At 43.4% G+C, this 25517-nt stretch overlaps 2 protein-coding genes across 2 annotated transcripts; one reads left to right on the top strand and one right to left on the bottom strand.

Moving 5' to 3' along the window:
- Nucleotides 1-463: 463 nt before the first annotated feature.
- sgpl1 (sphingosine-1-phosphate lyase 1) lies at nt 464-14537 on the top strand. Its single transcript, XM_047352416.1, has 14 exons — nt 464-612; nt 3467-3632; nt 5622-5689; nt 5943-6090; nt 6206-6285; nt 8914-9042; nt 9137-9225; nt 9309-9417; nt 9510-9608; nt 9698-9844; nt 10417-10655; nt 10740-10886; nt 11924-12044; nt 12198-14537. Exons 1-14 carry the CDS (start codon nt 601-603, stop codon nt 12339-12341), a joined length of 1698 nt encoding a protein of 565 aa, XP_047208372.1. The 5' UTR covers nt 464-600; the 3' UTR covers nt 12342-14537.
- Nucleotides 14538-17793: 3256 nt separating this feature from the next.
- Nucleotides 17794-25230, bottom strand: pcbd1 (pterin-4 alpha-carbinolamine dehydratase/dimerization cofactor of hepatocyte nuclear factor 1 alpha). Its single transcript, XM_047350968.1, has 4 exons — nt 25074-25230; nt 24288-24419; nt 24130-24210; nt 17794-18531 (listed from the first exon to the last, which is right to left on the bottom strand). Exons 1-4 carry the CDS (start codon nt 25074-25076, stop codon nt 18439-18441), a joined length of 309 nt encoding a protein of 102 aa, XP_047206924.1. The 5' UTR covers nt 25077-25230; the 3' UTR covers nt 17794-18438.
- Nucleotides 25231-25517: the final 287 nt, after the last annotated feature.

Here is a 25517-nt window from a genome sequence, read left to right as displayed (position 1 = left end):
AATTGGGTTTCATCAACTGAATTTGAGGAAGACTAGAAACAAATTGTAAACGGGTCATTCCAATGGTTTTGAATACTTAGATAGTTGCCACTTTGTTGCTGTTGCTGTTGATTTTTATTTGTTTATTTTTACATAAATTTGCAAAGATTTGAAACTAACTTTTTCAGTTTGTCATTATGGGGGAATTTTGTGTAGAACTTTGAGGCGAAACATAAATTAAACCCATTTCGGAATAAGTTTAATAACCTAAATTAGTTGAATTTACGCAGTTTTACTCACAAAGAGCAGAACAGTTTGTATAATTTGAGATGTAAAATCAATGTTAGTGGTTTCAGTAATCTCTTGTTCACAACTCAGATCTACAACTCATGTGGAACAAACACGCATGACTTGATTGTATGTAATCAGACCAATCAGCATTGTTGTCAGATCTGCACATGCGCAGACAGTGCGCAGCTCCATCGGACCCGAAGCTGCTTCCTGAATCAGGGTTAGCTTACTGCCTGCTGCGGCTCACAGTAGCCGAGAACGTCAGGCTTTCTGGGCTGGTTCTGACGAGTGAACAAAGAGAAGAACCTAAACGACAGTTGAACTCGGAACATGGATTACTGGGTATGTTTCTCTTGACTTTTCCGGGCGGACTTGCTGTTTATGTAATTAAGCTGGCTACTGAGCAAACAGTTTTTCTTATGGATGTTCAAAGAACACAAACAGTTCGCTTTACCAGAAAGCTAAGTGTTTACCTACAATGTAACTTCCTCTATAGTTCCCCCGCCGATAAAGGACAACATATAAGATATAATTACCCACATTATTGTTTTATATTTCAAATAAAACTTCACTCATAGCTCACATTTAGCCTCAGTTTGAGTCAGCAACCTGCTTTCTCCTCAGATATATGACTGCTATATGAGGGGTTAAAGACCACTGCAGTTGTTTATTGTAGCCAAGGCAGGATAAAACTGGAGATCCTGTCCAGCATGAACCTGCCGGAAGTTACAACAATGTGTTATTGTTGTTAGATGGTCAGACTGGAGTATGATCTGGCCTATATGAGCACAGTGAATTTAAATAGGTAACATGAGACACATTAGAGACCAATCTGAGTGCTGTCAGTGCAGATTTCAATGTCTAGATCATTCAAACAGGAGAAAGAAGATGTAGTTTGAACATTTGATCTATTTATTTGTATACAGCAGTCCTTCGTCCTGTTAAATTGAACTTTCCTGGCTACACTGTTGTAATTATTTGCAGGCGCTCTGCTAAAAGTTTGTAGATTTGTTGTGAAATCATTGTGTTCCTGCCTTGATGTGTCTCCAAAAGCAGCCACACCATGTTTCCACTAGAGCACAGCCTCCTGCGAGACAACAAAATGTCTGATTTCAGAATATGAGGTTGTCAAGGGAGAAGCGGGGGCAAAGAAGCATTTACTGCTTAACACTCAGTAAGACAATACTGGGTGCAAGATCCTTTGTGTGAACTCGGTTTAAGTTTTCCTCAGGCAAAAAGCAGCTGTGAGGTTCTAGTTTGGAGAATAAGTGATGTGCATGAAAGTGAAGTAAACAGCAACAATTTTTTGGCAGACAGGGACTGTGGGGATAATGAGGCCCTTGTACCAGAGGCTGAGTCTTTACTTCACACATACCATTGTAGCTGGAGCTTGCTAAACCTGACTGAGGAGATGCTATCTCAACAGGCAGGTATGACAGGTGTGTTCTGGGCTGCCACCCCTGTTGCACACCGGCACCCCTTCACTTTATTTGTCTTTGGGGTAGGAAGCAACTATCAACAAATCCTTGAGGTTAAATTTGATCTTACTGACACCTGAGGCTGCATTGCTATTTCACTACAATGACTTGACCCTTGTGTCTTTAAGTTTCCAATTGATTGGACTTTTCCCATTTTGTCACATGAGAAACAACAAACCTGTTTTTGTGATACAGTAACAGAAAGTGATTGATAATTGTGAGATGTAGGGAAAAAGATTTATGGATTGTATTACTTTGTAGAATCACATTTTGCAGCAGAAACAGCTGCAGTGTTTTAAAGTATGCCTCTGTCAGCTCTGCACATTTAGAGGCTGAAGTTTTTGCCCATTCTTCTTTGCAGAATAGCTAGAGCTCAGTCAGATCGGATTGGTGTGGACTTTGACTAGGCCATGCTAACACAACTAATATAGTTGTCCTGTCAATAGATTCTCCTACAAGAGCTGTGGATCTCTGCAGATCCTCCACAGTTACTATTGGCCTTTTGGCTGCTTATTTGACCAGTCCTCTCCTTGCTCAGTCCCTCAGTGTAGGTGGACCTCCATGTCTTGGTAGGTTTACGTTCCCATGTTCAGATGATGGATGGAGCTCTGTGAGATGTTCAAAGCTTGGGATATTGTTTTATAAGTTAATGCTGCTTTATACTTCTCCAGAACTTTCTCCCTGACCTGTTTGCTGGGTTAATTGGTCTTCATCACGCTGTTCTCTAGCACACCTGTGAGACCTTCAGAGAAGAGCTGGATTTATACTGAGGTTAAACGACACGCTAGTACTGCTTAATAATTGAGAAACATTTGAAAGCAGTTGGTTGGACTGGGTTTTATTTAGGGCTACCAGAGTAAAGGGAGCTGAATATAAATTTCTCAGATTTTCTTTAATTTAAGATACTGTATTCGGTTTTTATGTTTCCTTCCAATTAAGTTATGCAGTGGCATAATCTGTCAAACTCCAATGAAATACTATAAATTCTGTGGTTGTAATGTAACAAAATTCAAGCACGATGAATACTTTTACCATGCGCTGTTTATGTTTGAGGTCACATAGATAGCAAGTTCCAAAGATACTGCAGTGTGAACCTTAAGCTTTCTCCATCTGATTGCAGCTGATGTGGAGGGTCCTTCCTATCAAACTGCCCGCTGTGGGGTTGTAAACACACATCTGGGAAGAGATAATGGAGAGATAATTTTGCCAAGCTTATGTAATTTGATTCATTGATATCTCATTGTTACAGATTATTACCGTTGTGAGATATTCTCTGGGTTCATTCGTTCTCGAACTGACAACTAATAGTGAAGCACTTCTATTGGACCAAGCTCAGTGGAGGAACTGCAGGATAATTTATAGCTTAGTGAAATTCCTCTCTCTAATGATATGACTGATTGCTTCACACTGTCACAGCTGGCTGGTGGATGCGTTGTTGCCGGTTTGGGTGGTGGGAGGAGTTTGATGGTAGTAGAGTCGTCCAGTTAGCTGAAAGCTTTCCTCTAACGTTCACCTGCTGAGGGAAGAGTCGTTTATTTCTTCCTTCAGCAGACTGATCGCATTAGTGTGAGGCAGAACTGGTTCTCCACAGGTCTGACGATGTCTTCTGATGTAAGTGCTCCGACTGAAACTTGAGTTAATACCTTCTAAGGCTTTTCTGAACCATCGTTGTGGCAGTGTTTTACTGCATGTGTGTATTTTTTTCAATGTGTGTGCAGAGTGCCTTGGAGGTGTATAAGGAGATGTTGCTGGTGTACCTGGAGGAAGGCCGGCGGCAGGTCAACTCGCGCTGCTCTGACCTAGAGCCGTGGCAACTCATCGGAGCTTCTGTCCTCACCACTCTGGGAATTTTCTGGCTCAAAGGATTTCTCTTCCAACAAGAGAGTAATCGTTCACACCCGATGCATAAATACAGAGTAGCCCTGCAAGTGTTTTAATCAGAAATAATTAAATGATGACTTACATGTTTTTAAAAACGTTTTTGCTTCACATCTCCCTTTTTAAGTCCAATTCTATGTTGTCACATCATTTATCATCACAAAGTTTTAATTCTTGTTTGGTATCCAGACTTGGGTCGGTATTACCTTTTTTAATTTAAAATAACCTTAAGATTATCTAATTACTTTTATTTAAATCAAAAAAGCAAAAATATTCCTACTACTGCTAAAATGATCTACCATAACAATTCTTTCAGTTATAAAAATATTATTTTTTAGATTATAACATTCATTTTATTTTATTACATGCAATAATGTAGAATACCCTCTAAAACTGATAGTAGTTTTCAAATGCTTAATGCTTTGAAAAATATTCTTTCTTGGCGTTTCACAATTTATAGGATGGCAGAAGCATAACAAGCGGGTATTAGCGGGCTAATTAGTCAGGCTGTATAGTTGGGTAGCCACCTTGCAGTCTGCTGCTTAACAGGCATGCAGTTCCTAGCCTGCACTCCGCTGCTCAACAAACATGTAGCTCCTAGCCTGCATTCCACTGCTCAACAAGCATGTAGCTCCTAGCCTGCACTCCGCTGCTCAACAAGCATGTAGCTCCTAGCCTGCACTCCGCTGCTCAACAAGCATGCAGCACCTAGCCTGCACTCCGCTGCTCAACAAGCATGTAGCTCCTAGCCTGCACTCCACTGCTCAACAAGCATGCAGCTCCTAGCCTGCACTCCGCTGCTCAACAAGCATGTAGCTCCTAGCCTGCACTCCGCTGCTCAACAAGCATGTAGCACCTAGCCTGCACTCCACTGCTCAACAAGCATGCAGCACCTAGCCTGCACTCCACTGCTCAACAAGCATGTAGCTCCTAGCCTGCACTCCGCTGCTCAACAAGCATGTAGCTCCTAGCCTGCACTCCGCTGCTCAACAAGCATGTAGCTCCTAGCCTGCACTCCGCTGCTCAACAAGCATGTAGCACCTAGCCTGCACTCCACTGCTCAACAGGCATGTAGCTCCTAGCCTGCATTCCACTGCTCAACAAGCATGTAGCTCCTAGCCTGCACTCCGCTGCTCAACAAGCATGTAGCACCTAGCCTGCACTCCACTGCTCAACAGGCATGTAGCTCCTAGCCTGCACTCCGCTGCTCAACAAGCATGTAGCACCTAGCCTGCACTCCACTGTTCAACAAGCATGCAGCACCTAGCCTGCACTCCACTGCTCAACAAGCATGCAGCACCTACCCTGCACTCTGCTGCGCAACAAGCATGTAGCACCTAGCCTGCACTCTGCTGCTCAACAAGCATGTAGCACCTAGCCTGCACTCTGCTGCTCAACAAGCATGTAGCACCTAGCCTGCACTCTGCTGCTCAACAGGTGTGTAGCACCTAGCCTGCACTCCACTGTTCAACAAGCATGCAGCACCTAGCCTGCACTCCACTGCTCAACAAGCATGCAGCACCTACCCTGCACTCTGCTGCTCAACAAGCATGTAGCACCTAGCCTGCACTCTGCTGCTCAACAAGCATGTAGCACCTAGCCTGCACTCTGCTGCTCAACAAGCATGTAGCACCTAGCCTGCACTCTGCTGCTCAACAGGTGTGCAGCTATATATATTAATTAAAATGAAATAAGTTAATAAAATACTAAAATTAAACTTGGAATATAGCAAAACCAGTAACCAACCAGTTCATCTAGGTTTCTTAAAACAAGTAAAAGGTTTTGATGTAAAGACAGTTCTTGTCTCTGCTGTTGAGCTGCTGGAGAATAAAGTCAAAAACATTCAGCGCATCACTAGTTTAAATAAACTGATAATATCCACAGACTGAACATCTTGACTGAGATAGGATTATTAGTTACTGTCAGCTGTCTCTGTTGAGTCTTTGTTTTTTCCTCTTATTTGACCACAGCTGCTGCCTTGTGTTTTTGGTTTAGGTCTCACATCCCGAATCAAGAAGCAGTGCTTTCGACTCATCAGAAAAATGCCCTTCGTTGGTGACAGTGTAAGTTCTAATGTGGTTAATCTGTTCCTTCTTTGTGCTCTGACTGTTGTCTGAGACTCCTGTGAGTCACTCCTAGATGACTGCATTGGGGGGGGGGGGGAGTCAGACCTTTGACACACTTTACATCATGCGCTCATGATAAGGTGGTTACTTTAGTTCAAGCAGTCACGCTGTTACTACTTCTGTATTCATTCTGCTGACGCTAAAAACTTTATTCCAATAAGAAAACCTTTTCTCTTTTTTCATGTAACAGATTCAGAGGCAGCTGAATAAGGCTCTGGATGACATGTCTGCCAGTCTGTGTACTCTGAAGGAGGGGATGAGCTACACTAAACAGCTGCCCTCTAAGGGTCTAACCCAGAGCCAAGTAATGGAAAAAATCAAAGAGTATGATACCCTGAGTAAGTGATTAATCAACCCCGAGCCTCTGTAAGGCTGTCTGTCAGAGGTAGAGGAGGGGTATTTATGTTTTTAAGTAATCTTGTAGTTTCTGAAGACTCTTTGTTTTATTTTCAGATGAGGTACAGTGGGAGAAAGGGTGTGTTTCTGGTGCAGTGTACTGGGGTGATGAAACACTGACCAAACTCCTAGTGAAGGTATGCATCTTTGTGTTACAATTATTGGAACAAGAAAGTGCAACCAGTTTCAGTTCTTGAGTTTGATGTGCCAGCATATTGAACTGATCCAGACTTCACCACGTTCTAAAACTAATCTCAACTATACAAAAACGCACAACAGATTCCTATTTGTCATGATTTATCAAACAAAAACCAAAATGTTTTTTTGTGTGGAAAAAACTCGATTAAACTTTCTCTCACATTGCTTTGGAAGACATTTGACCCACCGGCTCTGACAACAATGGTTAAGCTCCTTGAGGTTTACTGAGATGTGTTTCTGCACAGCTTTCTTAGCGTCCTAACACAGCATTTCAACCAGGTTGCAGTCTGGACTTTGACTGGGCCATTATAGCACCTTGATTTTTCTCCTTTGCTGTCATTCTGTTGTTGACGTGTTTGGTTCGAGTCTCAGCTGTCGGACAGATGGCCTCACATTTAACTCTAGAATACTTTCTTATTCAGAAGAGTTTGTAGATGACCCAAATGCCTCAAGGTGCCCATCTCTGCTGGCTGCAAAACAAGCTCAAATTATGACCCCACCACCGCCGTGCTTCACAGCTTGGAGCTGTTTGTGCTAATATGCTGTTTGGTTTTCTCTGTGTATGTCACTGTTTAATTATGGCCAAACATCTCTACTTTAATCTCGTCTGTGGTTTAGTCAGATGAAACTTTGCAGACCTAAGTTGCGCTTCTGTTTTCTTTTTACAGAAGATATTTTCTCCTGTGGCTAACTGAAGCCTGTAGAGTCTGAGGTCGAGCTCTTTGAGTGTTTTTTGCCATTTCTTTGCATCTGTCTGAACTTTAGGTGAATTTGTTTTTGACGTCCTCTCTGATGGAAGATTGACAGCTCTCTTAAATTAAATATTTTTTCTTGCAAATAATCTTCAGATTGTTGGCAACAACTTCATGACCCCTCCCAGATTGATAGGCAGCAACAATTGCCTTTCCTTCTGGCACTTTGTTAAAACACCAGACCAGCTGACTTTTAGAACTCCTGCTTTTATATACAGGTCCTTCTCAAAATATTAGCATATTGTGATAAAGTTCATTATTTTCCATAATGTCATGATGAAAATTTAACATTCATATATTTTAGATTCATTGCACACTAACTGAAATATTTCAGGTCTTTTATTGTCTTAATACAGATGATTTTGGCATACAGCTCATGAAAACCCAAAATTCCTATCTCACAAAATTAGCATATTTCATCCGACCAATAAAAGAAAAGTGTTTTTAATATAAAAAACGTCAACCTTCAAATAATCATGTACAGTTATGCACTCAATACTTGGTCGGGAATCCTTTGGCAGAAATGACTGCTTCAATGCGGCGTGGCATGGAGGCAATCAGCCTGTGGCACTGCTGAGGTCTTATGGAGGCCCAGGATGCTTCGATAGCGGCCTTTAGCTCATCCAGAGTGTTGGGTCTTGAGTCTCTCAACGTTCTCTTCACAATATCCCACAGATTCTCTATGGGGTTCAGGTCAGGAGAGTTGGCAGGCCAATTGAGCACAGTGATACCATGGTCAGTAAACCATTTACCAGTGGTTTTGGCACTGTGAGCAGGTGCCAGGTCGTGCTGTTTCTGGTTCAAAAGTAGCTTGACCTGGGGAATGCGGCACCTGTAGCCCATTTCCTGCACACGCCTGTGCACGGTGGCTCTGGATGTTTCTACTCCAGACTCAGTCCACTGCTTCCGCAGGTCCCCCAAGGTCTGGAATCGGCCCTTCTCCACAATCTTCCTCAGGGTCCGGTCACCTCTTCTCGTTGTGCAGCGTTTTCTGCCACACTTTTTCCTTCCCACAGACTTCCCACTGAGGTGCCTTGATACAGCACTCTGGGAACAGCCTATTCGTTCAGAAATTTCTTTCTGTGTCTTACCCTCTTGCTTGAGGGTGTCAATAGTGGCCTTCTGGACAGCAGTCAGGTCGGCAGTCTTACCCATGATTGGGGTTTTGAGTAATGAACCAGGCTGGGAGTTTTAAAGGCCTCAGGAATCTTTTGCAGGTGTTTAGAGTTAACTCGTTGATTCAGATGATTAGGTTCATAGCTCGTTTAGAGACCCTTTTAATGATATGCTAATTTTGTGAGATAGGAATTTTGGGTTTTCATGAGCTGTATGCCAAAATCATCTGTATTAAGACAATAAAAGACCTGAAATATTTCAGTTAGTGTGCAATGAATCTAAAATATATGAATGTTAAATTTTCATCATGACATTATGGAAAATAATGAACTTTATCACAATATGCTAATATTTTGAGAAGGACCTGTAGTTGGTCCGTTAGCAGCTGATTTCTGCTTTCTCTCTTAAGTTCTATGGAAGCAGCAAGGGTGTACTTAGTTTTTCATGCGGAGCTTTTCCATTTGATCTTCATCCCTGTGTAAATAATGACAACATGGAGTCCGTTGTGTGTATTTTGTACACTTGAGCTCAAATCAAAATGATCATGCTTGTTTTGTTCTGACATGTAAAACCTTAGGATCTGAAGGGGTGTACTTTCCTTTTACCAACAGGAATATAAGCTTAAACATGAAAGTTTTTTTGTTGGTCACAGTACTTTGACGTAATTATTTTGTTCTTCTTCCTGCTTTTGTTCTGAAGGTGTATGGAGATTTTGCTTGGAGCAACCCTCTTCACCCGGACATCTTTCCTGGAGTCAGGAAGATGGAAGCTGAGGTCGTTCGAATGTCTTGCACCCTGTTTCATGGTGGACCTAACTCCTGTGGAACTGTGAGTCCCCAGACTTTATAATCTTGGGAAATGCACGAGCCTGTTGATGAAGGACTTGCCTGATTTTATACATCTCCACTCCCTCACTTCACAGGTCACTTCAGGAGGAACTGAGAGCATACTGATGGCCTGCAAAGCATACAGGGACATGGCACACGAGCGAGGTGTGAAGTACCCGGAAATGTAAGAGGAGCTTTAAAAGACAGGGCCTGCTCCTGACTTGGTTTTCCAGTGAAAGTGTTGAATGATTTTTGTTTTATCTGCAGTCTTGCACCGGTGAGCGTCCATGCAGCTTTCGACAAAGCAGCACATTACTTTGGGATGAAACTTGTCCACATTCCTCTCGACCAGAAGACTATGAAGGTGGATGTTAAGGTAAGATTCAGCATGCATGAGTGTTTATGTGCCTGTGAGTGTTCAACGCTTTCAGACATTCATTACTATCCTTCTGTTTGTCCTGTACCAAGGCAATGAGGAGAGCCATCAGTAAAAATACAGCCATGCTTGTCTGCTCGGCGCCCCAGTTTCCCCATGGAATCATAGATCCGGTGGAAGACATAGCCAAGGTCAGAGGCGTAACATTTTCCAACTCAGTAGGCCCAATAAAAGAAACAAGGAAGTCCATTCTTTAAAACTTTCCCTCACTGTGTTGCAGCTGGCTGTTCGCTACAACATCCCACTGCATGTGGATGCCTGTTTGGGCGGATTTCTCATTGTTTTCATGGAAAAGGCCGGTTACTCACTCGCCCCATTTGACTTCAGAGTAAAGGGTGTTACCAGCATCTCTGCAGACACCCACAAGGTATAGAGTGGAAGTAGCCAAAGAGCACCATTTGATCCTGTCTGCCTCCAGGTTATGACGTACTTATTAATATTAGGCATGTAATGATGAATAAAGTTCATGAAACGAGGCGATACAGATGATTTTAATTGGCCTTTTTTCTTTTATTATTTAAAGCAGCAGTAGCTGTTCTGTTTTAAATCAAAACAATTAAATCATGTTGCATATTTTGTTTAAAAATCTTGTCTGTCACTCTATCCAAAGTACTGCCTCGTAAAGGATTTAAAAGCTTCTTCGATACTGTTGTAGTTTTGTCTTGCCAGAAGGCTTGACAGCCTGTCTTCATTAGCCGACCTCGTCTAAAGAGTTTCTGCTTCAAAATAAAACTCTGAAGCATAGATACAACATAGATACGACTTCCATATTACGAGTTATTAATTGAAGCTGATTTTTACTTGGAAACAAACATCACATGCTGACAGCAACTGGACTGAGCTTCTATAGACAGACTTTGCTTTGACAAGTAATATTTTAATATCACATCTCATTTCACCCTTAAAACTGCCTTATGTCTGCAATGCTTTTCTCCCTAGTATGGATATGCCCCCAAGGGCTCCTCTGTGATCCTCTACAGTGATAAAAGTTACCGTCAGTACCAGTACTTCGTAGCTCCAGACTGGCAGGGGGGAATCTACGCCTCACCCTCCGTAGCGGGCTCCAGGCCAGGAGGAATCATCGCCGCCTGCTGGGCGACTATGATGCACATGGGAGAAAACGGATACGTGGACGCCACCAGGAAGATCATCAGCACGGCACGCAAGATCAGAAATGAGTAAGGCGCTCGCCTGCAGTCAGTGCTGAAGAAATCCTGGAGCTGACCTTCTACATCCATTCATTTGTGTTTTGTTTTGGACAGGATCAAAAAAATAAAGGGAGTGTTTGTGTTCGGGAACCCAGAGGTGTCCGTTGTGGCCATCGGCTCCGAGGTGTTTGACATTTTTCGCCTTTCTAATGCGCTGACGTCAAAGGGCTGGAACCTGAACACGCTGCAGTACCCATCCAGGTAGGAAACTATTTAATTCAGTTTTTAATGTAGCGCCATTCATAAAGACACTATGCAGGGCAGGGGACTCCAGTTTGTTTGCTTGTTTGTTATTTCTAACCAACCCAACACAGTCTAGTTCAATCTATTTATGACCAAATTCAGTTCATCATTAAATACCAATTTATGAAAAGTTGTCAATCTCAGGAAACCAGCAGATTGCTTTGAGTTGTTGACTTTGCAGCAATCCCTCCTCCTGAGCAACCATGGGGCGACAGTGGAGAGTAATGACTGCCTTAACACAGGAAGAGACCTTCAGCAGAAACTAACTCAGTATGAGCGGCCATCTGCTAAGACTGAGTGGGGTTGAGAGGACAGTAAGGAGAGACTGAAAAACACAGAAGCACTGAGTCAGGAGTACTTTCTATTGGAAAGAACACAAAGTTGATGACAATAGTAGCTTCGTCAATGACTCTGTCCAGGAACTGAGCACAGCTGAACACAGAAGCTCTTAGCAAGGAGTACTTTCTATGGTAGAGAAAAACAAGGGGAGTATACATACATGATTATTTCCATCAAAAATAAGAAATACCTGCAAAGTATTGTCAAGGTTTGCAGTAAAATGGCTGGCATATCTTTTAATGATTTCATTGGCCTTCATAATTCTAGAAACTAAGCCAAAAAATGCTAACCCCAGACATTAAACACAAAAGCACTGAGCCTGGAGTACTTTCTATGGGAAAGAAAAACAAAGACAGAAGTTTTTCAGCATTTCCCCCAGCAGCCACTCCAGCACACAGTGTTCCTCATCATCAATTCTACACTGGTTCTACAGACTTAGTATGAATTTAAGGAAACATTGTACCAAGGTTCTTTCATTAGTGCTAGAGGCCAAGTTAATGCCATCCAGTGTAGGGGAGCATCAAAGCAGTTTGTTTCTAAGGTTCTCTGGTCCATAGACAACCTGTGTCCTCTCTGAGCTTTAATATATACAGAACATGTTGGTAAACATGCTGGTAGTCTCAACGTTTCCAACCACATAATCTCCTCTTTCACAGCATCCACATTTGTTGCACGGTGCTGCACACCCAGCCTGGGGTTGCCGATCGGTTTATTCGTGAAGTCAAAGATCAAGTCGCCATTATCATGAAGAACCCCAAAGAGAAAACCACAGGAAAGGTGAGCTGGAGTTGCATATCTACCCAGCAGATGGAAGTAGTTGACCACCATGATAATTGTTTAAGTGGGTCGGGGGTTGTTTCCTGAATTTTCTGGAGTAAAGGACCAGTTTGGGTTTGTGTGAACCTGTGCGTTACTTTGCGTTTTCTTCAGGGAGCCATCTACGGCATGGCACAAGCCATCCCAGACAGATCCCTGGTGACGGAGATCTCCCGGGGCTTCCTGGACTGTCTCTACAGCACGGAGGCACCGAAGTCCAACATCAGCCACATGAACGGCAACGGCAAAGCCCACTAAACTGAAAAAAGCCTGGACGCTCCCCGCCTGAACCCCCCAAAGGGAAATGCGTTCCAAGTTAAATTGCTCAACGGTTGCCTTATCTTGCATATTTAACAGCACTGAAAACATCGGCAGAACATTTAGAAGAACAAGCCATCATCGTTTAGATCAGCCCAGAGGGAAACTGCTCCCCCTAGTGTGCTGGGGAAGAATTAACTGGGTCTAGCTAAACCTTCAACTTGATTTTAACAATGCCATGGGACTGTTTCTGACTCTGTGTGATTGCTTTTTTATTTTACCATTTCAGTGATAGATTTCATTACTTAGGCCAACCCTGTTTCCCTACAGGTGCATCTCAATGCATTAAAAAAGCATAAGTTTGAAAAGTAAAACTCAGATTTAGATTCATTACACAGAGAATTATATGATTTACGCATTTATTTCTGTTCATTTTAATATTTACGACTTAAATCGAATGAAAAGCTAAAATTTGCCTTCTCAAAATTAGAATATTACATTTAAGAAACCACTAATTTCTTTTTCTAAATGTCCTGCCTCAATGCAGCTCAGCATGGAGGGGATCAGCCCATGGCAGTGCTGGGGAAGCCCATGTTACTATAACAGCAGCTTTCTGCTCGTTTGCATTGTTGAGTCTTCAGTCTCTTCAATGGGCTTTGCCTCCTAGTCCTCTCAGGCCTTACCGCCGTTTTTCCTTCCACTTAACTTTCCATTAACTATGCCTGTGTTCAGCACTCTTTGAACAGCCATCTACTTTAGCCTTCTGTAGCTCACCCTCCTTGTGGAAGGTGTCAGTGACTCTACTGGACAGCTGCCATTACGTGGCCCTACTTACTGGGTCTTATGTAATAGTTTCTAAGAAATGGATTTTTGGTTTTCATTTGGTCTGCACCATAATCATCAAAATGAACAGAAAAAAATAACGGTTGAAATATGACTGTGAGTTATGAATCTATACATGTTTGACTTGGTATTAAATTATGGAAATGACGGTACTTCCTGATATTTTAATTGAGATGCACCCGTACTTACACTATAGCAAAACCGTTCAGTTTTTTATTTCTAGTATTATTGTTTTTGTCTGAACATTTCAGCTCATTGTCTGTGATGACAACTCAAACCACTAAAACCTTGTCAGAATTGCTGTGCTGCCCTCTAGCATGAAAGCTGATGTGCTGCAGCGTACCGGCTGAACATTTCTATCAAAGGGTAACAAAATAACCTCAATCTGCAGCATTTCTTAATGCAAAGAGCTCTGCAAGGCCCTGATCAGAACACATCAGCTCAAACCGTAAGACACTTGTCTGTTGTAAGCATTTTTATTCTGTTTTAAGCATCCGCAGAGGTTTGCTTTGTGAGAATGATCATGGGAATTTCAGATACTAATGGCATAAGAGAGAACAAAGGCATTAATACTCAAATTTGATAAGGTTTCAGGTTGGAATCAGCTTGTATCTTCTTAACAGACTGAAGCTTCTGCTGTTTCAATTCTTGGTCTACTTTATTATCAAGCAGCATAAATCAGCAGTTCAGTTTTACTCTGTGTTTAACGTTCTGTGCAAATCTTTCTCCTTATTAAATCTACCTCAATTTCTACTCTGTTCCTCCACTGAAACAATCCTGCTGGGTGATTGTTTTCCACACCACCACTGGCAGAGATGAACTGCAACACAGGCTGCCGCTGAGCGGGATCTCTCCCGCTTTAACCGAGGTTTTAAATCCACAGGCCGACCGCTTGGGAGAAGTTTTCTGTCTCCCGTCAGCCGGAGATTAACAATGCATACTGTAACACCTTGTTCTCGGATTCATTTGCTCTCCTAAAACAGTTAAAATAGTTTTCATGTTTGTGCAATATATGTTTTCCTTGTATGAAGTGGGATAAAAGAGGGAAGCTCTGCTGTTAACGTCAGAGTCAGCTTGTATTAATAATTTAAAACATTTGTGTGACCACTTTCTAATCAGTAATCACTTAATTCTTTTTTGTGAGCATTTCTTTTCAGAGGTAGTATTTTTACTTGGAATATACAAGAATGTGCCTGAATTATTGAATCATGATACAGCCCAGTAACATTTCCATCATATCTGTCTGTTAAACATGAGTCCAACAATCGCTCGTTGTGTTTTGCTCTGAAACAAATAACCTAGAAACTGATGAATGACTCTGAAGACTCTTTCAATAAAGACCTTTTGCTGTAACTCTTATTCTAATTCTTTTTTCTCTCCATAGAAAATAAAGAATCTGCCCTCTGTTCCCGTTAAACGTATCTGGTGGCAGGATGGATTTTTTAATAAAATGTCAAAATTATTCACAAACTTGAACAAATGCAACGATGTGAAAATTTGTGCCAATATTAATATTATGGCTGATAACCGAAAAAAAAAGACCACATCGCTGACATTGCTTCTCTGCTTCAATAAAACTACCCACAATCCTGCGCTGCATCATGGTCAGGTGACCAAACAACCCCCTTCCCTCACAAACGGCAACAAGATGGAAATAAACATCGGTTGTTTATATCGGCCCAGTTTTACTTATCGGACCGAAACCAACATGTTACAAACTGACCAACATTGGCCGATATAATGTTAATGTCAATATATCGTTCATCCGTAGACTAAATATAAACACATACCCCCACTTCCCTTACCAAGTTGCAAACGTTTTGTAGCCATCAACAAGCTTCTGGAATATTTCAGGCTGGATATTTGCCCACTCTTCCTGGCAGAATTGGTAGAGTTCATTTAAATTGGCTGGTTTCCTGGCATGGGCCCAGTTTGTAACCACATTTTCAATAAGTTTGAGGTTGGGCCTCTGGAAAGGATATTCCAGAAGATTAATGCGATACTTTCTAAACAGGTTTTAATGTTTGTTTGAGATTGTCTGATGGGGACAACCAACTGTGTCCAAAGCTCCAGCTTCCTGAGTTAAAATGTCACCTTCAAATCTAAGGAAATTTGCAAGAATGCTGAGGAACCACCAAGAATCAAGCCCGCCGTCAACTGGAAATAAGTCTGGCTTGAATATTTAGATTTTGGAGCAAGGGCTTCTTCTGTTAGTCGGCACCCTTTCAGTCCTTGCAATATAATACTGGTTTACATGCAGACAGTCACTCTGGTGCTTTCTTCCAGTTCATTGCCAGCTTTAAAGCCTTGGTGGTTCCTGGGTCATTCCTGACATCCTAACCTGTTGCCATTAGTCAGAGTTTAACAGATTTGGTCATGTTTAAAACTTAGACACAGACGGGTGTTCTGAAAGTACAATGATCCCAGATCAAAACAGATTTTGTGAAGGATAAACCATGAGGGCCAACAATATGCTTCTGGAACGGCCTTAACTCTTCGAGGAATTGTGGACTATGCTTTAAAGGCACTCTGTCAAGAAAAATCCAACCAGAATCATGCCAGAACCTTTTGATGGCTGCAAAACATGCGGTTGAGATGAATATTTGCTAAAGGACATTAAACCAAATCATAGTGAAGGTGTATGCAGTTTTTGGAGTCTATATGCATAAATTGGACCAACAGGAAATCCACAGTTAGTTGTATGCCTGCTTCCTTTGTAAACAAATTGTTGGTTGTATATTTCCTGCCTGCTGAAAGAATGGTTGAAATAAATGATTAAAAGTCCAGAATTAATGACACTCCTGACACGCAACACCAGTCGCGTAGTTAGACGGATGTTTTCTGAAGAGCCCCGGACTTCTTGATAGAAGAAATTTAGAAGTATTAAAAAGATGCAGCCACAAAATGGTATTGGACTTCACATTTTTATTTAAAAACAATCACATTTTTTCAATTGTGTTCCATATAATCACCTCCCGCTCCACCTAACCTGTCAATGAGTTAAAAGGAGAAGACAAAAAATAGCTATTTGCGCAGTTGCAGCACCACGAATGTGCAACTACGCCCAACCAGAGAGTGGAGGCCTGGTGGGTGTGTGTTCAGGAACAGGTGGAAGCAGAGCGGTATAACCCAGACGAAGATAGCAGTAAAACCTGAATGCTGACTCAGAATGGGCTGATTGTAAGTTACAGCTAATCACTGATTCACCCAGCAAGACATGAGGTGGAGGTTCACTCTAATGAGCATCTTCAGGGTCATGATGAGGAACTTTCACCTGAGCTACAGGTGAAGTTAAATGATGTGGCTGTGATAGAAAACAGCAACTACCTTCTCTGTGACCTTCTAGCCAGATATGCATCATAATGTGAAAATATCTGGTCCTTTACTTCAGTCAAAATAAAAGCATTTAATCCTAACGTAGCTGAACACATTAAAAGATCCTTCAGATCATCACATTGGATCTCATTGCTGCAACCAGTCTTATAGTCTAGTTCTTCATGTAGACAGAACCAGGTGTTGCTCAATAAACCAGGAAAATATCTCCTGGTTCCAGTAAGACGTAGAAGAAAGAGCAACAGTAAGCCTCCTTCTTCTCTTTCATATCTTCTGTGCTGATTTTAAACATACAGCTCTGGGGTTAAAGATGCAGGATAATTAAGAAATAAATCATAGCAATTAATCACAGGTGGACCATTGATTAGTTAACTATTTTATTTTTTTGAATTACACATATATTACATAAAATAAACTAATTAAACAAGGATACAGTTTTACTGAACCAGAGACATACATACCATATGTATACAGTTATTAATAACTGTAATATTAGTACTGAAAAGGTCCAGGATGAGGCTCTATGCTATATTTTAAACACCACAACATAACACCCTTTCCTCTCAAAGTGTTTATTAGTTAGAACTGCACTAATGTCTCACATGCAGAATAAAACACTGTGTTGAAAGATGTTTCTTTCATTATTTTTGACAGACCAAATTTCTTCAGAAGTGGAATGAAGGGCTGAAAAGATGGAGATAAAAGAGAAGAGGTTGATAAAAGAAGGAACAATTTTAATAAAATGTTTCGAAAGCTCTTGGCATAATTTGATTAAATGTCTGACTAAGATTTAGGAAAATCAACTTTATATCAATTTCCTATTTTGAAATATAAGAATAAAGACAATGGAGCCTCAAGAGTGGAACACTATGATGAGAATGTAACGTTTAAAAAAGGCAATTTATGTAGATGACAAAACAAGCACATTTATCTGGCCCATAGTAAACATCTCTTTTCTAAATACCTCAAAATGTGTCATTATTTGCTTCAGCAAATTGGTTTTTCATCAGGCCTAAACTCTGTTTCTCCTTGTCCTTGGTTCAGCTTCTAACAAAAATAAAAAGTAAAATTATTGCAAACCTTTTTTGTTTGATTCACAATAATTTACATTCAATCTAAAACCAGCCGGGACAAGTGGTACAATATGTCCTATATTATTTTAAATTTCCTATAAATTGTCTTATTGAAATCTAAATATTTTGGATTTGGGCTAAAGCCCCCAATGTTTTGAGACCCTAAAAACGCCCCTGTGCAACACAAACAAAACTTTTAAATAGTCATTGAGAGGGGTTGTTATTTTGTCCTGACATATACACCAAAATTGTTCTGTTCAATTTCTATCAAAGCCTTGATTTACTGTATAGTAGAAAAAACCAGAAACATCTTGTGGTTCTTTTAGACTCGCTGTATTTATAGTCCAGTCCAGTGGTGCCTAGGTCCGGTACTGAAGAGCTCCCGTCCTGCAACTTCTCCAGTACACCTGAATCAAATCAATGACTTGGTACCAGGCCTCTGCTGAGCTGAACAACTGAATGCTGATGAGGGAATTCAGCCATTTGATTCAGGGCTGTTAGAGCAGGGATGCAGCTTTGTTTACCTTACTATCAGTCTGACCAAATATGGCTTACTGCTCATCAGGAGCAGTCACGAATACCATCTAACATTTTAATAACATGGTACAAAAACAATAGGCACGCAAAGCACAATGTTTTCTGTAATATTTTCAACTGGAATGGGTTCTGATTGCTGGACTTCTTCTAATTCTAAAGTGTTAACCTGAATTTTCAGATACATTTTTCACAGTGAGCTGGAAGTAATCTGGCTCCTCTCAGAAGTTTGAAGTCTGATCTTGAGGTTTCTCAGTTAATGTGGAGCCGTTCCCTCCAGACCTTCAGTGCCAAGGAAGCCGATGGTTGGCGTTTTACATCAGGGACGCCTGGTCGATGAAGGTGGCCAAAGTGATGTCGTGCTGAGACAATCCCCCACAGTCATGTGTGCTAAGAGTAATCTGGACCTGATGGTAAAGACAAAATAACTGGACTGAACCTTCACATGTTGACATGAACTGACAAGCTTCAACATTTCTTAAACCAATCTGACTTTACCAGTAATCGAAACTAAAAAACATGAAAAGGAGATGTTCAAATGCCTCAGAAAAAAACGGTCTTCAATGTTCAGACTACAAATCTAAGGTTAATATAATATAATATAAATCAGACTATCTAAATGTGTTGCACCCCTGGTAAAATGTATAAAAAAAGCTTTAAAACAACAACTTTGTTCAACCAGTTTCCCAACATGAAGGCACTTAGTCTTTTCCACTAACATTTCACAACTTAGGAGCATACAGAGGGATCTTTAACCTCTGCTCTTTCGCAATCTCTCTAGATCGTTCAAAGTCCTGGGTCCTTTCTTAACCTCTCTTCAGCTCAGCCCACAAGTCTTCTACAGGATTTGGACTGACTGAGACACCCATGGAACAAGGTTGATTTTGTGTCTGGTGAAGTATTTCTGTGTTGATTTGGCCCAATGTTTGGATCATTATCCTGAAGAACGATCCAATAACGACCTATTTTCAGATTTCTGACAGAGGCCACTAGATGTTTATGAGGAGCTGATGATGCCATTTACTCTAACAAGGTTCTCCTGGGCTTTGGAAGAGGAAGAGGCCCACTCATTTCAGAACGTGACTCAGATTCATTGCACATGAAGTAAAATATGTTAAGCCTTTATTTCTTGTAATTGGTAATATTGTAATGGTTATGGCTTCCAGATAATGAACACCCACTTCAGACAATTTGAATATTGTGAAAAAGTTAAATACTGGAAACTCATGGTGACACACACTAATCAGCTAATCAACTCCAAACACCTGCAAAGGTTTCTTGAGCCTAAATGGTCTCTCAATTTGGGTCAAGTAGGCTACACTATATTAGAGAAGACGGCTAACTGGACGGATGTCCAAAAGACAGCCACTGACACCCTCTACAAGGAGAGTAAGCCCCAAAAGGTCATTGCTAAAGAAGCTGGTTGTTCTTAGAGCATATTCATAGAAAGTTGAGTGGAAGGAAAAGGTGTGGTGGGAAAAGGTGCACCAGCAACAGAGATAATCGCAGCCTTGAGAGGGCTGTCAAACACAATCCTTTCTAGAATTTGGGGGAGGTTCACAAGTGGACTAAGGTGGAAATTAGCCCATCAAGAGCTACTACACACAGACGAATCCTACACATGTGGTGGAAGAGCACGCAATCCTCGACGTGGCTGTCCCCTGGCGACCTGTGCTGTATGTCTTCCCCACTCTTCACCCCATTTCCTTTCTGCCTACTTTAAAAAAAATGGCAAAATAAAAGGACACTAGTGACGACAAACAAAATATATAGAAAAAAAAGAAACCTACACATGGGCTACAATCCAAGCAATTATAGTCCATGTTCACAAAAACTGGACTGTTGCTCAGTGGTCCAAGGTTTTCTTTTCAGATGAAAGTAAAGTTTGCATTTCATTTGGAAATCAGGGTCCCAGAGTTTGTTGGAAAAGTGGAGAAGCAGAGAATCCACGTTGATTGAAGTCCAATGTGAAGCGTTGACAGTCAGTGATGTTGTGGGGTGCCATGTCATCTGCTGGTGTTGGTCCACTGGGTTTTCTGAAACCCACAGTCAACTCAGTCATCTACCAGAACATTCTAGAGCACTTTATGCTTCTTTCTGCTGACAAGCTTTATGGAGATGCTGATTTCATAATCCAGCAGGACTTGGTGCCGGCACACGCTGCCAAAGGTATAGAGCTGGTTCCCTCTCCATGGTGTTACTGTGCTTGACTAGTCAGCAGACTGGCCTGACCTGAACCCCACAGAGTATCTATGGATTCAAGAGGAACACCAGAACCAACAATGCAGATGACCTGAAGGCTGCTATCACAGCAACCTGGGCTTCAGTTACACCTCAGCAGAACCGCAGGCTGGATCTCCTCCATGCCACCCTGCATTGATGCAGTACTCGTCGTCGTCTTCCGCTTTATCTGGGACCGAGTCGCAGGGGCAGCAGACTCAGCAGAGACGCCCAGACATCCCTCTCTCCAGACACCTCCTCCAGCTCCTCCGGGGGGAGCCCAAGGCGTTCCCAGGCCAGCCGAGAAACATAGTCCCTCCAGCGTGTCCTGGGCCGTCCCCTGGGCCTCCTCCCGGTGAAACACCTTCTGAGGAAGGCGTCCAGGAGGCAGCATGGTATAGATGCCCGAGTCACCTCAACTGGCTCCTCTCGATGTGGAGGAGCAGCGGCTCTACTCCGAGCCCCTCCCGGATGGCCGAGCTCCTCACCCTATCTCTAAGGGAGTGCCCGGCCACCCTACGGAGGAAGCTCATTTCAGCCGCTTGTATCCGAGATCTCGTTCTTTCGGTCATGACCCAAAGTTCATGGCCATAGGTGAGGGTAGGAACGTAGACCGACCAGTAAATTGAGAGCTTTGCTTTTCGGCTCAGTTCTCTCTTCACCACAATGGACCGGCACACCGCCCCCATTACTGTGGCAGCCGCACCGATCCGTCTGTCGATCTCCTGCTCCATTCTTCCCTCACTCCTGAACATGACCCCGAGATACTTAAACTCCTCCACTTGAGGCAGGAACTCCCCTCAAACCTGAAGAGGACAAGCCACCCTTTTCCGGTCGAGTACCATGGCCTCGGACTTGGAGGAGCTGATCTTCATCCCAGCCGCTTCACACTCGGCTGCGAACCACCCCAGTGCATGCTGTAGGTCGTGGCTAGAGGGGGCCAGCAGGACCACGTCATCTGCAAAAAGAAAAGACGAAATCCACTGGTCCCCAAACCAGACCCCCTCCGGCCCTTGGCTGCGTCTAGAAATCCTGTCCATAAAAGTTATGAACAGGACCGGTGACAAAGGGCAGCCCTGCCGGAGTCCAACGTGCACCGGGAACAGATCCGACTTAGTGCCGGCAATGCGAACCAAACTCCTGCTCCGCTTATACAGAGATCGGATGGCTCCTAGTAAAGGGCCCCCGATTCCATACTCCTGGAGCACCCCCCAAAGGGCATCATGAGGGACACAGTCGAATGCCTTCTCCAGGTCCACAAAACACATGTGGACCGGTTGAGCAAACTCCCATGAACCCTCGAGTACCCTGTAGAGGGTATAGAGCAGGTCCAGTGTTCCACGGCCGGGACGAAAACCACACTGCTCCTCCTGAAGCCGAGGTTCGACTATCGGCCGGACTCTCCTCTCCAATACCCTGGCGTAGGCCTTACCAGGGAGGCTGAGGAGTGTGATCCCACTGTAGTTGGAACACACCCTCCGGTCACCCTTCTTATGTAGGGGGACCACCACCCCAGTCTGCCAATCCAAAGACACTGTCCCTGTCCGCCACGCAATGTTGAAGAGGCGTGTCAACCACGACAGCCCCACAACATCCAAAGACTTGAGGTACTCACGGCGGATCCCATCCAACCACGAAGCCCTGCCACTGCGGAGCTTTTTAAGCACCTCATTGACTTCAGCCTGGGTGATGAAAGAGTCCAACCCCGAGTCCCCAGCCTCTGTTTCCACCAGGGAATGCGTGATGGCAGGATTGAGGAGATCCTCGAAGTACTCCTTCCACCGCCCGATAATGTCCCCAGTCGAGGTCAGCAGCCCCACCCCCACTGTAAACAGTGTTGGCGAAGCACTGTTTTCCCTCCTGAGGCGCCGGACGGTTTGGCAGAATCGCTTCAGGGTAGGCCATGGTAGTCCTTCTCCATGGCCTCACCGAACTCCTCCCAGGTCCGAGTTTTTGCCTCTGCCACTGCCCGGGCCGCGGCACGCTTGGCCCCACGGTACCCGTCAGCCACCTCAAGAGTCCCACAAGCCAACCACAGCTGATAGGACTCCTTCTTCAGCTTGACAGCGTCCCTTACTTCCGGTGTCCACCACCGGGTTCGGGGATTGCCGCCTCGACAGGCACCGGAGACCTTACGGCCACAGCTCCGAGCAGCAGCTTCGACAATAGACGTGGAGAACATGGTCCACTCGGACTCTATGTCTCCAACATCCCTCGGAATCTGGTCAAAGCTCTCCCGGAGGTGAGAGTTGAATACATCCCTGGCCAAGGGGTCCGCCAGACCTTCCCAGCAGACCCTCACTATGTGCTTGGGCCTGCCAAGTCTGTCTGGCTTTCTCCTCCCCCAGCGGATCCAACTCACCACCAGGTGATGATCAGTGGACAGCTCAGCCCCTCTCTTCACCCGAGTGTCCAAAACATGCGGCCGAAGGTCTGATGATACGACAACAAAGTCGATCATCGACCTCCTGCCTAGGGTATCCTGGTGCCAAGTGCACTGATGGACACCCTTATGTTTGAACATGGTGTTCATTATTGACAATCCGTGACTAGCACAGAAGTCCAATAACAAAACACCACTCGGATTCAGATCGGGGAGGCCATTCCTCCCAATCACGCCTCTCCAGGTGTCACTGTCGTTTCCCACATGGGCGTTGAAGTCCCCCAGCAGAATAATGGAGTCCCCGGGAGGGGCGCTATCCAGCACCCCCGACAGGGACGCCAAGAAGGCCGGGTACTCCGCACTACCACTCGGCCCATAGGCTGAAATGATAGTCAGAGACTTCTCCCCAAGCCGAAGGCGCAGGGATGCGACCCTCTCATCCACTGGGGTACACCCCAACACTAGACGGCTGAGCTGGGGGGCGACAAGCAAACCCACCCCAGCCCGCCGCCTCTCCCCGTGGGCCACTCCCGAGTAGAAGAGAGTCCAGCCCCTCTGGAGGAGATGAGGGGTTCTTGATGCAGTAATTCATGCAAAATATATTTTTTTATTGATCTTATATGATCAATCAAAATCAAAAGATCAAAAGAATGTTAATATCAGATAAAGATAACCTGAGTAGAATGTAGTAATATTATTCATTAAGCAAATTAGGTGGAAAAACCAATCCAAACCAACCTGGCCCAATGTGGAAAAGTAATTCCCTCCTAAAGCGGATAACTGCTTGTTCCACCCTTTGCATCTCTCTCATTCCCAGATAACTGGGAATGAGAGAGATGTGGGACAAAAAAAAAAAAAAAAAAAGAAGAAACCTTTAAGGGGGCAAATACTTTTTTTTTAACAGCAGGTCAGGAAATAAAGGACAGCGAAAGTCCATCCAACTGTCTAAACATGGTTTTAAAGCAGAGTTTGATCCACAGTCTATCACAATCTGTCTCAGGGCCACACAGAGGCACACAGACATATATCTAACGGCAGTTTAGAGAAACCAATTAACCTAACAGTCATGTTTCTGGACTGTGGGAGGAAGCCAGAGTACCTGGAGAGAACCCACACATGCACCGGGAGAACATGCCAACTTCACCCAGAAAGACCCCAGGCCAGGGTTCCAACCCAGAACCTTTCTCCTATAGACACAAGCTATTTCTTAACATCCTTATTTCTTAACTTTTTCCATCAGCATAAACAAATCTGCTTACGCTAAAGGTTGAACTTTTAAAAAAAATGTTCAGTGTGAGATTATACCAGGATGTTTCATTTGCCAAAGCACATCTTTACCAGGAGTTCACACAGGGACAACAAATAAACACCGATTCCAGCTGTAAATATGACTGTTTGTTACCTTATTATAGACATTGAACCACTCGGGATGATGGTCCATCTTCTCAGCTTGTAAAGCCACTCTGGACATAAAACCAAAAGCCTGAAGAAGAAGGAACATCATGTTGTCATGTTCAGAAGATGAGCCTTTGTGAATTAACTTAGCTTTGATGCAAGAACCTGATTGAAGTCTTTGAAAATGAACTCTTTGTAGATGGCATCCCGGCCCACAACCTCCACCCACTGGGCATTACGTAGCAGGGGGAGTAGGTGGGCCCTCTCCTCTTCAGTCAGAGTCTGGATCTTACCGGCCTGTGGGGACAGAGGTGAGCAGAGCAGATTTGAGAGGGGCAGCTTCACAAACACAAACACTGATTGGCTGCACACGCATCCATCTAGAAACGATGAGGCACAACATTCCTGCTTTGAAAAAACTAGCTGGTTCAAAGGTATTTTCTGTTGGTGGAGGGGTGGGGGGTGCATGCATTTAGTCAATTGCTTTCAAATCTCAGCACTTGATGCAAAGTCACATGAATTTAGGTTCTTCAAATCCGTTGTTTTCACATCTGCATTGTGCTGTCGGCAGTTCAACCAAACACGTTTTTCCTGCATAAACCTGAAGGCTTTATTCAGCACAACAAACAGATGTCTCCAGCTCAGCCTGAAACTGTGCAGTGACATCAACAGGTATCATAGCAACAGTGTAATCTGCTCAATCAGTAACATTATGAGCAGTGCACAAACAATCCCTTCTGGTTCAAACATCCACATACAGCAGCACAAAACATGCAGAAGAGACAGGAATACCTTATCATGTCCACACAGGGACAGATTACACCTTTAACCTCCCAGAAACAGTCAATCTGATATAAAAACACTCAAAATAAAAGTCAGTTCATGCAAACTGGTGTGGGAGAACTTCCACACAAGCAGCGGGAAGCCCTGTGTGGAGAGTTTGTGACTCACCATGTTTGTAGAGTGCTCTCGAACACAGGGGGGTTCAGCTCCTGGTCCCTGTTGTACAGAGGAAGATCTGCTGTTCAACTGGACCTATTCTATCTGAAACACACAGCTGGAGGTCCTGTTTAGCTGCCCCTGCTGAAGCCTGAGCAGAATTCCTCCCAGCTGAAACGGTGTTCAGCCATATGTCAACAGTGGTTTAATCATAAACAGTCATCTGTTGCTCAAGGCATGCGTGAGGCCACCTATTGTTGGAGATTTTAAACACAAAGACCATGACACCAGTGTTTGCTCTGCGATGACAGGAGGGGAGAAACTGTACCTATTGGACTGGTTTTAAAAAAGTCTATGTCATTCTAACCAAAACATGCAAGTTAAGGTTTATATTAAATAAAACACACACAGAAATGTCCCAAGCTGCTGAAATGTTTCATTATTAGATAAAACAGG

The sequence above is a fragment of the Girardinichthys multiradiatus genome, chromosome 22 (genome assembly GCF_021462225.1).
Source record: "Girardinichthys multiradiatus isolate DD_20200921_A chromosome 22, DD_fGirMul_XY1, whole genome shotgun sequence".
NCBI lineage: Eukaryota > Metazoa > Chordata > Actinopteri > Cyprinodontiformes > Goodeidae > Girardinichthys > Girardinichthys multiradiatus.
This window is presented reverse-complemented; position numbering and strand designations above follow the sequence as displayed.